The 12,006-nt window shown below is 48.1% G+C and overlaps 4 protein-coding genes across 4 annotated transcripts; 2 read left to right on the forward strand and 2 right to left on the reverse strand.

Annotated features, from left to right (window-relative positions):
* Positions 1–68: 68 nt before the first annotated feature.
* Positions 69–3,001, forward strand: RhiXN_05198 (major facilitator superfamily transporter; the record flags this gene model as incomplete). Its single annotated transcript, XM_043325014.1, has 6 exons — positions 69–371; positions 431–916; positions 967–1,004; positions 1,050–1,097; positions 1,154–2,455; positions 2,494–3,001. The coding sequence occupies 6 exons, from the start codon at positions 69–71 to the stop codon at positions 2,999–3,001; spliced, it is 2,685 nt and encodes an 894-aa protein (XP_043177433.1).
* A 422-nt stretch (positions 3,002–3,423) lies between these two features.
* On the forward strand, positions 3,424–5,270 carry RhiXN_05199 (major facilitator superfamily transporter; the record flags this gene model as incomplete). The annotated part of the gene is made up of 8 exons (XM_043325015.1): positions 3,424–3,723; positions 3,788–4,040; positions 4,093–4,140; positions 4,185–4,286; positions 4,364–4,424; positions 4,480–4,629; positions 4,685–4,906; positions 4,958–5,270. The coding sequence occupies 8 exons, from the start codon at positions 3,424–3,426 to the stop codon at positions 5,268–5,270; spliced, it is 1,449 nt and encodes a 482-aa protein (XP_043177434.1).
* Positions 5,271–5,726: 456 nt separating this feature from the next.
* Positions 5,727–8,387, reverse strand: RhiXN_05200 (Abhydrolase domain-containing protein; the record flags this gene model as incomplete). Its single annotated transcript, XM_043325016.1, has 15 exons — positions 5,727–5,996; positions 6,049–6,129; positions 6,181–6,288; positions 6,353–6,636; positions 6,693–6,849; positions 6,898–6,953; positions 7,001–7,046; positions 7,097–7,211; positions 7,260–7,534; positions 7,591–7,627; positions 7,689–7,731; positions 7,783–7,858; positions 7,927–8,035; positions 8,083–8,153; positions 8,205–8,387. The coding sequence occupies 15 exons, from the start codon at positions 8,385–8,387 to the stop codon at positions 5,727–5,729; spliced, it is 1,911 nt and encodes a 636-aa protein (XP_043177435.1).
* Positions 8,388–8,867: 480 nt separating this feature from the next.
* RhiXN_05201 (alpha/beta hydrolase family protein) lies at positions 8,868–11,278 on the reverse strand (the record flags this gene model as incomplete). The annotated part of the gene is made up of 7 exons (XM_043325017.1): positions 8,868–9,643; positions 9,696–9,931; positions 9,984–10,197; positions 10,258–10,287; positions 10,344–10,567; positions 10,624–10,930; positions 10,984–11,278. The coding sequence occupies 7 exons, from the start codon at positions 11,276–11,278 to the stop codon at positions 8,868–8,870; spliced, it is 2,082 nt and encodes a 693-aa protein (XP_043177436.1).
* Between the last annotated feature and the right edge of the window lie 728 nt (positions 11,279–12,006).

Below are 12,006 nucleotides of genomic sequence, written 5' to 3' on the forward strand. Positions count from 1 at the left end.
CAAACAGGGCACCAGTAACGTAACGGTTTTGGAAATGGAAATCCCAAAGCGACTCGGACCTTACCACGATGGATGACGAACTCTGGGGCAACGCATGGGGCTCAACGACCGATACGAAAGCAACTACGACCAAAGATTCTGTCTCACCTAACCTTACCCCTAAATGGCCGGCTAAAGCTGTACCGACTCCTGGACTTTCTGATGGATGGGGAGCATCTCCCTGGGGTGCTAGTACGACGAATGTCAACTTGAACGATTCCGAAGGCGGCTGGGGAGATAGCCTAGAGTACGACAATCAAGCGCCTCAACCCGTTGAATCTTATACTGAGTCTGTTGTTGTCCTTGAACCCAAGGAGGAGTCGGAACCAGAGGTGTGGAATTCATAAAGTTCTGCTGAGTATATGTCTTAACAATGTGACGGTCTCAATAGCTTGAGCAAGAAGTCTACTTGTCTTCAGTAGATCATCAAGCGGATATTCCACACAGTCCTCTTCCGACTTCTCCCCCACCAGAAAGCCACACGACGACAACCGACTCCCGTTCCTCGTCGCCTGTACATAGGTTCTCAACCGACGAACCAGCTCAGGAACCACCTGTCACACCACGTGTTACTGAGGTTGTTGTTCAGCCATCTCCCCCTCAACCCGACCTGGACGACAACTTTGGTGGATTTAGAACAGGAGATGAGTCCCAGTTGCGTGTAACTACAAACCCGGAGGAAGATCCCTGGAGCCCTGCTGCTGGCGATCTTACCTTCCCCACCACAATACACGACTCTTCGCAGGTGGAAGCTGAACCAGTAGCGGATGGAGATGCATGGGGCTCAAATTGGGAGCCCAAGCAGGAGAAACAAGAGAAACCGTTAGACGAGTGGGAACAGGCGCGAATAAAGAAAGAAAGAAGAGATCGTAGAGTTGTAAGTACAGATCACTATATACATAGACTCTTTGCCTCATTCCTTTAAAGCCTCCTGAAGTGCTTTCTGGTTACTTGACCAACTGGGAGTCAGTGGTATCAGAAATATACCCTGATGCGCCATTGCCCCGTAGTGAGCCAACCACTGATTGGCGATCGCCGATAGAGGAAATTTCCGAACTGTGAGTGAAAAAGCAAACCAGAGGTGAAGCTTAAATCGAGATTGTCATTTATCGAGGCAAATACTACGCAAACTATACCGGCTTCCTATGTTAGCTACGACCCTATCTTCTCCGCCGCCTGTTCTTGCCCCGTTACCTCCTTACAACTCTTTACAAATCCACTCCCGTGAACGAGCAGCACTCAAGGCAACTCGCGTTTCAGCTGTTTCTCAACTCAGCCCATTCGCGCATTTGACATCGGCTCGCTCAATTCAAGCAGTACACCGCTTTTCGTCTAAACCTAGCGTGAGCATTTCTAAATCTTCTCTCGACTTTGGCGATGGCGTGGTCGGTGTCGGTTGGGCGTGGGCCCACGATGAAAAAAAGTCTGAATCAAAGCCAAAATCTGCTCCAATCCCGGCACCAGTCACCACTACTTCAACTACAACCGTTGTTTCCTCGACACCTTCGCCGACACCCGCAACGCCTACAGGTCGTTTTTCAGGCTTTTGGGCACGAGCGCGAGGTAGCACTGATAAATCAAGCGTGGGTCAGGGCTCGCGTTCTAATACGCCCGTTCCCTTGACATCCCCATCCACCTCGTCATTAGGCGAGGCCACGAATAGCACAAAACCAATCGAAACTTCTGCAGTGGAAACTTCTTCAGCTTCCACTCAACCTCAACCAGTTGAATCACCAACCCCACCTCCAGCATCGTCAGGCGTATCCAGGTTTTTCAAGCGATTTTCGAGGTCGAATCTAGCCGAGTCTGAACGCTCGCGTCTTGCTGCATCGGAATCTGTGTCACTCTCTGCGGAGGATCTCGAGTTTTTAGCCGATTCTGTGCCAGAGACAACGGAGAAAAGTCTGCTTGGCGGGGCCACTGAAATTGACGCACTTGAAGCCATGCTAAGGAGCAAACCTCTACCGAAAAATGTACCCGCACTCGCACCTCCTCCGAGGATGACAGGGCCCTCTAGTGGTTCTCCATCGCCCCTTGCCAGTGTCCCCGAGGGTCACTCTGCCGGAGTGGATGATCTATGGGATATATTCGGTGGATCATCCAATGGCCATTCGAGTAATCCATCTCTTCCAGCGCCTCACAGAGCATCTCTCACTCCTAAGCTTACTACACCCGTCAGCTCAGCTCCAGGCTCGCGTAGTCATACTCCCCGCCTTCCCTCCATCGCGGACATTTCAACTATCGTAGGTGGGAAAGGATCCCATCTTCGACAGACTTCGTTCTCGGGTCGCCCACAACAGGCATTCCACGCAGATGTACCTTCCCTGGATTCGCCGCCTATACCTGCGCTCCCTCCACCACCTGGCTCCATGGCTGCTCCATCGCTCATGGAAGTGGATCCATTTGATGACTTTGTGTCAGCACTTCCGGGCTCTCTGACCAAGCTCAATCGAGGGTGTCTTTTGATGACTTTGGTGATTTCGAGTCCTCGGCCCCTGTTTCTGTACAAGCATCGAACATTAGCTCCCCTCCCCCTCTGACGATCAGTTCCCCTCCCGTTACGATCTCGAGCATCACATCGCCTCCTCCCATCACGTTCAGCTCACCACCCCCACCTTTACCTCCGCCCAAAACGGGAACGCCGGTGTTTGTGCGTACAAGTACAAACATTCAACGGGTTGGCACTCCACCTGTTGCACTACCTCCGCTTCTACCCCCACCTGGTCGCTCGAATTCTTCCATGACCAATGCTTCGTTTACGGCGACATCCGCCCCTGTTATCGCACCTCCTCCAAACCCCCTGCCTCAACCTCAAATAGATCTCTTCGATTTCGGATCCTCGCCTCCTAAAAACGTGTCCGTTCCAACGCCATCTTTCGCTCAAACCTCAAAACCAACCACTACCGCACCCAGCAAAGGAGGACTTTCCGCATCTGATCTCAGTTTCTTCGAGGGTCTCTAGTAATTATTATCTTGTCTTACAGGAATTTTTGTATTTTAGACAGGTGTCCTGGTTGTTATTCATGAGGATTTTTTTCCTACCTGCATTCGTTCGGTGTTCTGGCCCTTCTGCCCGTTTCAAGGAGTCTCGACTTAGTCATTTGATCTAGATACACTAATAATACTCCGCGCTATTTCCAATTACGTGCTTACAAAACTACCGGGCTTGACTCTTGATGATTAACGTTTCCGATATTAATGAGCTTCTAAGGTACCTCCACCCTCATCCCCACCATTTCTTCTCATTCAGCATGTGTTGGCCGGCGAAAATTAGTAACATGACGGACGGCACGTCAAACCAAGTCATTCTTACAGAGCAATATAAAACCTGATGGTGAGAGTAGTGTGGCAGCATACCTACCCTTCATTCCCCCTCTCGCAACAATGGAGACTCCTAAAGGCATCGAACTCACTCCTGCACCTACCCTTGTGGTAGATCCCATAAACGAGAAGGAAAAGTCTATTATCGAAGAGGCTGAAGTCACTGAGCTCGCAAACACCAAAGCCCTCCGAAAGTATGCGTTGCTCGCAGTCTTCTGTCTGGGTCAATTTCTTGATACCATGAACAACTCGGCCATGTTCCCAGCTATCCCAGCCATTTCGCATCAAGTTGGTCTGACTGAGAGCGACTCCGTCTGGCTTTTTGCCGCATATCAGGCAACATTCGCCTCGTTCTTGCTCATTGTACGTATTTCGTCTTATCTACACGTTTCGGATTTTGGAGCTGATGGTAATGTATGTGCCTTAGAGTGGACGTATTTCTGACGTATACAACCCCAAACCTGTTTTCATCTTGGGCACTGCGTTCTTCGGACTTATTTCGCTTGGTGGAGGTTTCATCAACGATAAGATTCCGTTGTTAGTCCTGCGAGCTCTACAGGGAATTGGTGCATCGCTTACCATTCCCTCTTCCCTCAACCTGATCATCCAACTGTTCCCGGATCCTCAGGAACAAAGTCGAGCGATTGGCTTGTTTGGCGCCATGGGAGCCATCGGAAATGGTAAGTACATTTATAGGTTTAACCAAACTGAATGCTCACAAACAATACGCAGTACTTGGAACCATTGTTGGTGCCGTTCTTGTGAATACACTTCATGGAGGTGGATCTTTTGGCTCATTGCCATTATCGCTGTCCCCATTTCAGTCATTTGCATCATTTTGATTCCCAAGACCGCGCAGAACAAAGAGAATAAGAAGTCGACCTTTGACTTCGTTGGCGTGTTCCTCCTCACAGTGCGGTTATTCTGTTCGTATATGCGCTCACAAGTGGATCAGTTGAGGGCTGGAGGGCAGCTGGAGTTCTGGCTCCACTGTTTGTCGCAGTAGCACTTGCCGTAGCATTCTTCTTCTGGGAAGCCCGTATCGATGAGGATAGTGCAGCATTGTGAGTGCCACTCACCAGCTATAACAATGCAAAGACTAATATATTTGCACAACAGACCTCCAAAGCTGTGGTTCTACAAGAACTTCGCTGTTCTCTTTGGAGTTGCCCTCATGCCATATTTCTGGTGGGTTCAAATCTACCTCACCTTTTCGGCATATTGGCAAGATCATCTGCACTGGTCGAGCATCATCGCTGGAGTCAAGTTGTAAGTTAATTGTGCTACTCAGATTCGTACCGCTCCTGACTCTGTAACCTTTCAGCTTGCCTCTTGGAATCGTTGCCGGTCCTATCATGGTCAACGCTGGACGCATTGCTCGCATCGGCCAGCCCAAGTGGATGATCTTGGGTGGTTTAACGGCAGCATTCATTGCAACCATCTTGCTTCCATTTTCTGATCGCCCTCATGACCGTTACTGGCCACTCGATTTCCCGGCATTCATCATCGGTACTGCTGGCACTTCAATCGCCTTTGTTCTCACCAAGTAAGTCCATCCCCAATGAAGCAGTAGAGTACATGCTCATGTTTATTTTAGTATCAATATCTTCCGCACTACTCCATCCCGGTATGCCGGCACAGTTGGCGCTGTTTTCAACGCAGCCCTTCAACTCGGAAGTGCTATAGGCACCTCTGCGACCACTTCTATCCAAGCCTCGGTAGACGTACGGAACGTTGGGAAGGAGGGTTCCACCGGATTCGAGGGACGCTCTGCGGCTCTTTGGTTCTTGCTTGCCTGGGTCGGGCTCGAGATCATTGGAGTTGCGGTGTTCTTCCAACGCTCCGCAAAGTCCCCCCTTGACGAAGAAGCGGCAGAAGGAAAGGCGGGGCCCAAGGTCGTGGTCCATTAGGCGTCTCGGTTTCTCATGCCTCTTTTTTCGGGTTTATTCGACGCACTTTAACATCATTAATACAAGCTTAGATGGTCTCCATGGTCAAATATGTATCATTTAGTGAAATCATGATCAGTACTTATTAGAACAAATGCTATTTGGTTGCTGCGTTTAAATCTGGTCGGTGCGACCAATATGATAAAACTGAGGACATTCAGATTCTATATGTTATAACAACTTTGAATCTTGGCTTAATAAGAACGGTATATGCTTGGCTCTAGAGCGATCTCATATCGATATCCCCCTCTGGAGCTTTCAACTAGCATCTTGCGGTAATACACTATCCCCAGAAGTTACTTGCCAGACTTTGCATACCACTTGACATATAGTCCATACCGTTAACGAGACTCATCAGATTTGGCGTAAACAAACTATTATACAGGTCATCTTGATAGTATACTACGACTCAGTCGCTCAAAGAAGTGACTTTGGCTTCTTGTGCAATCCAACAAATGGCTCCATCGCCATTCCAAGGTCCCTTACAACCTCTGCAAGGCGAGTATCAGCCTCAGAGAAACTCGCTTCCGAGTTCAGCCAGGCCTTTGCTTCGGCAGGTGCAGATTTCTCTGGGAACAAGCGTTCGATGGTATCACACACGATGCCGTTCGGCGGTAGAACACCGTCGAGGAAATAGCCACGAATGGCCTTGGCAGTACAAGTGCTTGCCATTGCAAGGGAGCAATGCTAGTTGTATGCGTCAATCTACTGTTTTGGAAGGCTAGAGTCAAGCACTTACACCACTGCCATCCTGGACGATGAGACGAGATTGAGGGAGCAGCCTGTTGACCGTGCGAGCATTTACAACCGGAGTGATTGGCTACATACAAATGATCAGCGTAGAACAATTCACGAGGGGGTTTAGCCGTACGTCAGCTGTGTTACCAATAACTAGGATATCGTTGGCGAGCGTCGTATGGTTAAAAGGACCCACAAATCGCTCGGCCTCTCGCGTCTTCCAATGATGGCACATTGAAACCTTGTGATGTTAAAATATAAGTACCTACCTCGGCTACTGGATGACATGGATAAATGATGCTCACCTCAACACCCGCAAAATGAGTCGAGACCTGTCCATATGTCTGCACGTTTTCCTCAATTATGGCCTCGACGGCCTTGTGGGGGTCAACATCATAAAGTTCTGGTCCATCAACGCATGTTACAGCCTCGATAGCCATGGCAGTCTGCGCTTTCTTTGTAGAGTTTCTCTCGATAGTGTTGAGTACCGCGTTCGTAATGGGTGCACCATCGCCATTGATACCGGCGGCAATTTGCTCTGCTAGCGCAGGCCAACCACGAGGGCGGTACATGTTGATGAACAAGAGATCTAGTTCCACAAGTGAGCATAGCACGGGGAATCACAATAGGAGGCTTGTTGCTTACTGCGAACCATGCCGGAAGTAAGAATATACGGTTGCTCTCCATGGGGGACAGGCAGGGGACGCTCATAAAGATCATCGATGAACTTTTCAACAGCTTTCCGAATAGCCTGGGCGGTTGACCTCTCGTTTGTGTTGAGAGCACATCGCTCGGGGCCGGCCTTGTTCATGATCAGAACGCTAATCGAGCGATCCAAACCCGCACTCACCTCAGCACATGCGTCGAGGAAATTAGTGTAAGCCCGTTCGGTATCGACAAGATCCCCTAGTGTCTGGTCAGTAGCGGCTGATAGAGGTAAATAGATTACTCACATTTTCCCCATTCGTAGGCACCTGTTGTTGCCCATAAAATCGGGTCCTGGACAATATTGGTAAAAAGCGCAGTGCTACCATAGAGATAAAGCATACCACAACGCCATCAATGGTAACATTCCCCACACGCTCAGGGAACATATTGACAAAATATCTTTGCGGTGAGAGGGTTAGAAAGATATTATCGAGCCCAGACCTAGGACTTACGACCCTGGAGATGAAATTCAGTACCTCGTGCCAAAAGGCCATTCTATGTTACTCACCGACTACAGTCCCATAACTGAAGCCCCAGAAGTTAACCAGCTTCTCTGGTCCTTCGATGACGCGGGAGAGTAATTCCAAATCGCGTACGACTGTTGCGGTACCAACGTGGCGCAGTCCCTCCCCCGTACGATTCAAGCACAACTGTGCAATCACTGCGTTTTCGGCATCGGCTTTACGAACCTGTTGTGCGTAGACAGCACGATCCACTGGGTCTGACAGATTCCTTGCTTCAAATCCAACATCTTGGTATGTGTGACTGAATGCGATGTCCTTCGAGCGACATGGGTAAATATATACATACTATATTATAGATGTGTCAAACATACCTGATCCGTTTGCGATGCAAAACAGTCGACTCCAGGGCTGATAACAGCAATAGAGTGTGTTGGTGCTTTTTCATTTGGCAGAAAGACCCATAACTCACGTTGTTCCATTGATGCCACGAGGGTCCCAAGATACGATATCGTCTGTTTAAAAGATTCAGCACAGATGCTTAAGGAAGCGCTTCACGAACGTACACCGATCGTCTAGGAGCGTGGCAAGAGCTGGACCTGCTCTATAGAGAAAAGACATGCCCGAACCACCCGGTCCGCCCTATCCGCAAAGTAACCGGACAAGTATTAAGCCAAGAGTAACTTGACAAGCCAGCCTGAAGAACTTACTGGGTTAATAAAGAGGGAGCCGAGTCGGGACGTCTTATTCTTAGCCAAGTATCGACCAACAGCAAGATCGGCGTGTCCTAGTGATTCATTATGATAGTCCAGAGGTACCCTGCGCTCATGATTAGACCATATAAAGGAATGCTTAGTCACACTCACAAGAGCCGGCCGCACTCGTAGTTGTCTCCGCAGCTAGACCACTCGATGTTGTCCGTGTGAGGAATGGGGGACTGCGGTGGCTAAGTATAGCTCGAAATGAGATAAAAACAATAGTGACGCACCATGTGCATCGAGGGCTTGCATGCAAAGCGGTGGAGATGCCAGCCAGCCACCAAGGTCGATGCAGCTAGCCATAGTTTGCCAGCGACCGCGCGGCGTTGACCGTGTTGGACATACTGGGCAGTATCCCGGCGATCCATCGGTTCGCATATCATCGGGCCCTTGGATAAGTCGCTTTTTTCCATGACTGAGTTGAGTATTAACACGTTCGTTTGTCTTCTGGATGAGTTAGATATATCGTGGGTTGAGTCGTGGAGTAAACAAACGCCCCAGACTGTGGGTTGTTTATTTGGGCTTGATTTTACTTCTATCCCTGATTATAGTCGCTCGTCGCTTAGTCCGAAATTATTGGATATATGCAACCACCTGAGCAACAGATGGAGCTAAAGACTTTGGACTATAAGAAGGACATCGAACCTATATTCTCGAAAGCTCTGGCGCTGTATGAGTCCTGGGCTATCATATAACAACTTTGAATTTGTCGCGTCACACCCACCTGAGCAAGCTAATTGTATGGGAAGCCATAGCGCCTTACACACGAAACTATTCAATCCAAGATGAAGCAGCATTTGTCATTTTTTGATCGGAATACACCAAGAATATGGATTATTCAAATTTAAAGAGGGTTTTGCAATGTACTCGCTACTGGCGCGCCCGTACTTCACTTAACGCCGCTGACCCGAAGTAGTAGATGTCGTTGACGAGTACGCAGGAAGGTCGTCCGCAGCGTTCAAAGCATCTGTAGAAGGACTACGAGGTAGACGTACCCGTGGTGTTTCATAAGAATACGAAGGTGTAGGATCTCTGTGTGGGGGAGAACTTGACAGAAGTGGCTGGGTCTCATCCCCTTTATGACGCCAAAGACCAAGGCCTAAACTCAAACAAACGTATAGTACCACAAGCACAATGATAGTAAGTAATAATGGGGATAGGGACCCTTGGGGTGGCGAGGGATTTATCGAAAAAGGCGGCGGCGCCTTGTGGTCAAGAGGATTCCACTTGATGGCGTAGGGCGGCTGTGGTGGACCCGTGTATGCGTGATCTGGTTTAGGAGCTGGAGGATCCGGCCGCTCTTTTCCATACCGATAGCTGACTTCTGTATACAATATCTTCGCAAACGTCATTTCGGCATTGAGTGGAACAGGTATAGAGGCAAGTGCTAGTCGGAAGGTGTGCAGGATCTTATCGTCCAAGCCAGTTATACTCCATATCAGTACAGGCTCAAGCTCAGGGTGTGGTATCGACAGGGATGCAGTATCACCCTGGACGCTGTTTGGCTTTTGTGCTGTTGTAATGCTCGTTGACTCGGTATCCCGCAGAGAATGAAGATATGCCTGCTCGACATCAATCACGCGACACATGTTATTGATGCAAACATGCTGTGATGCAAGGGGTCGCGCTGCATAGGCATTGGGAGCGCCGTACAAGTAGAGTGCGGAGCCTAATAATACGTCATTAGTAAATATAAACAGATGCAAGGATTGGGTACTCACCTTTGAAGCTCAGTATAATGTGAGGATCCATCTCAGCCCGATGATTCCATATAGTACTTTGGAATGATGATTTACTTCCAAGCGGGCCCACTTCCCTCCGAATCCACGAATGAGTCCAAGGGTCACATCTACTAACACGCTTGTCGCACAATTGAGTAGGATTGTATGAAATGGATCGATCATCATTCGTAATTGTTATGTTCTCCAACTTGCCGATTGCAACCCGTGGTACAGGACTAGCACCCAGTCAATAAAAGAAAGACGCTAGAAGAAATGAAGCAATCATACTGTGCATATTCTTGCGCTTCGAAATAGTTTATTGATTTGAAAGGGAAAACAGTCCCAGTCCCAGTTGATGCCTTGACTTGACGAATAGAAATAAGTGTTTCCCGGGACGAATCCAGAACGTCACTCCGCCATAGCAGAACGGGTTCACGCTTTACGCGGTACTTTTGCTGGTGATTCGCATAGATTGTTTTGAGATCCACCACTTCGCATAATCCTAAATCCAGTTGGACGCATATAAAACCAAGATCATATCTGTTCTGTTCTACATACGCACTGGGTGCGCCGTAGACAGCTACAGCTCCGGCTGACCACGTAACAGTTATTATTCTGGCGCGAAGAATAGAAAGATAATATGATTACCTTTTATTTTGGTCACAACGCGTAGATGATCTTGCCCCCCTTCGTTATGAGATCTAAGCTCGTGCCAGGAGGTAACAGTCCCATCATCAGCGGTATGCACCTTTGCCAACCACGCGGGCGTTTTAGCCAATGGATCCGAAGTGGTTGGAGGAAAGTAGGAAAGCAAAGGATGTGTATCGTGCATCACAACCTCCGCGTATCGCCATCGATCCTCCTCTACTGGCCTATCGATGTGTATTTAGAAATAAGTCACTCAGCTAGTACCCATGCAAGAGCTCACCAATGTGTAGGACGTTTAGTTGTATACACCACATGAGAAAATTTAATCCCGTCATAGGCTTGGAGATCATTTGTAGGGTCAGCGACCGAAATCTCGATTCGATGTTGACGATGCTGAAGTCGTCCGCGAGCAAACACAACAACAGGTTTGTTTTCATCTTTGCTAGCATAATAGGCCCTAATAATATTGACTTGATAGCACTCAGGCTTCGGTGAGAAGGGATAATTTTCGTATAAGCAAATTTTGTAATCGGGTTGGAGTTTAGTTAATTGGCTCAATGGAGGACCATACACCCAGACGTCGGTTCCTTGTTACGACATCGGTCAGCACTGATAATAGAGGGTATATTAGTCACTGTACCTTTGAAATCAACACTTAATGATGCAGTTTGGTGGTTCAAGCTAGAGTGCAAAGTGGATACTTTGCCTTGCAAGTGGTAGGTGCTGGGTGCCCAGGGTTCCACCCACGAATCGCAAACCTTCCAGAACAACCAGCTGTTTACCCAACGCTTACAGGCGATGGGTGTATCCGAGTAGGTGACATGAGCAGTATTGGTATCATAGATAGTAGCGTTAATGCTGTAAGCAAGAGCAACCTCAACCCAAGTAGCTACTATTAACACACTCCAGATCATTCTGGTTTTCAGACGAGGCATGGGGCTAGACTTGGCCGAGAAAAAAGTTGCAGAATTTTGACTACAGAGATTTGATAGCAATATTGGTTCGAAAGAGAGTTGAGTACAATTTATAGACATGTGCGGGTGGCTATGCATGTGCACAGACCACAATTGCCACACAGATAATTCGATTAAAAATCGCTAATTTCAAGCACAGCCGCCCAAACTACGTGCTTCAGCGAGTTAATAAATATTGTATGTGGAAGTATGTACATTCAGCATTCATTCATGAGTAGTATGAAAGCAATCTATATACATATACATATCGCCAAAAGGCAAAAATCTCCCAACTCAAAGGAGTTAAAACATCTTGATCTCGCCGCATACAACTTAATACCTACTTACCTTGATGCGAATTCATTACCTTCTACAAAACAGATGATCCATACGAGGATGTTTCTGTAGCTACTCAGTTCAATTGTAGCGAGATGGCTTTATTTCTTGTCGAGCCGGAGGTAGTGTTATTGGTGATATCGAGGGGTCAGAGTAACCGGGAAGAAGCAGACAGCTTCAAGTGAGTTCAAGCTCATCGGAGCTAGGAGGATTTAGCGACTGACACAGATAAGTACTGGTATTAACGCATGCTCCAGTTATGTCACCCATTGCCACCCAACCGTTTAGAGTTTGGATACCAAAACACGCGGTGTGTGCGTGATGATTCACTTGCCCTTACTCTTAATTTTATATAGATTGAATGAATCAGTACA

This window comes from Rhizoctonia solani, chromosome 2, assembly GCF_016906535.1.
Source record: "Rhizoctonia solani chromosome 2, complete sequence".
Lineage (NCBI taxonomy): Eukaryota > Fungi > Basidiomycota > Agaricomycetes > Cantharellales > Ceratobasidiaceae > Rhizoctonia > Rhizoctonia solani.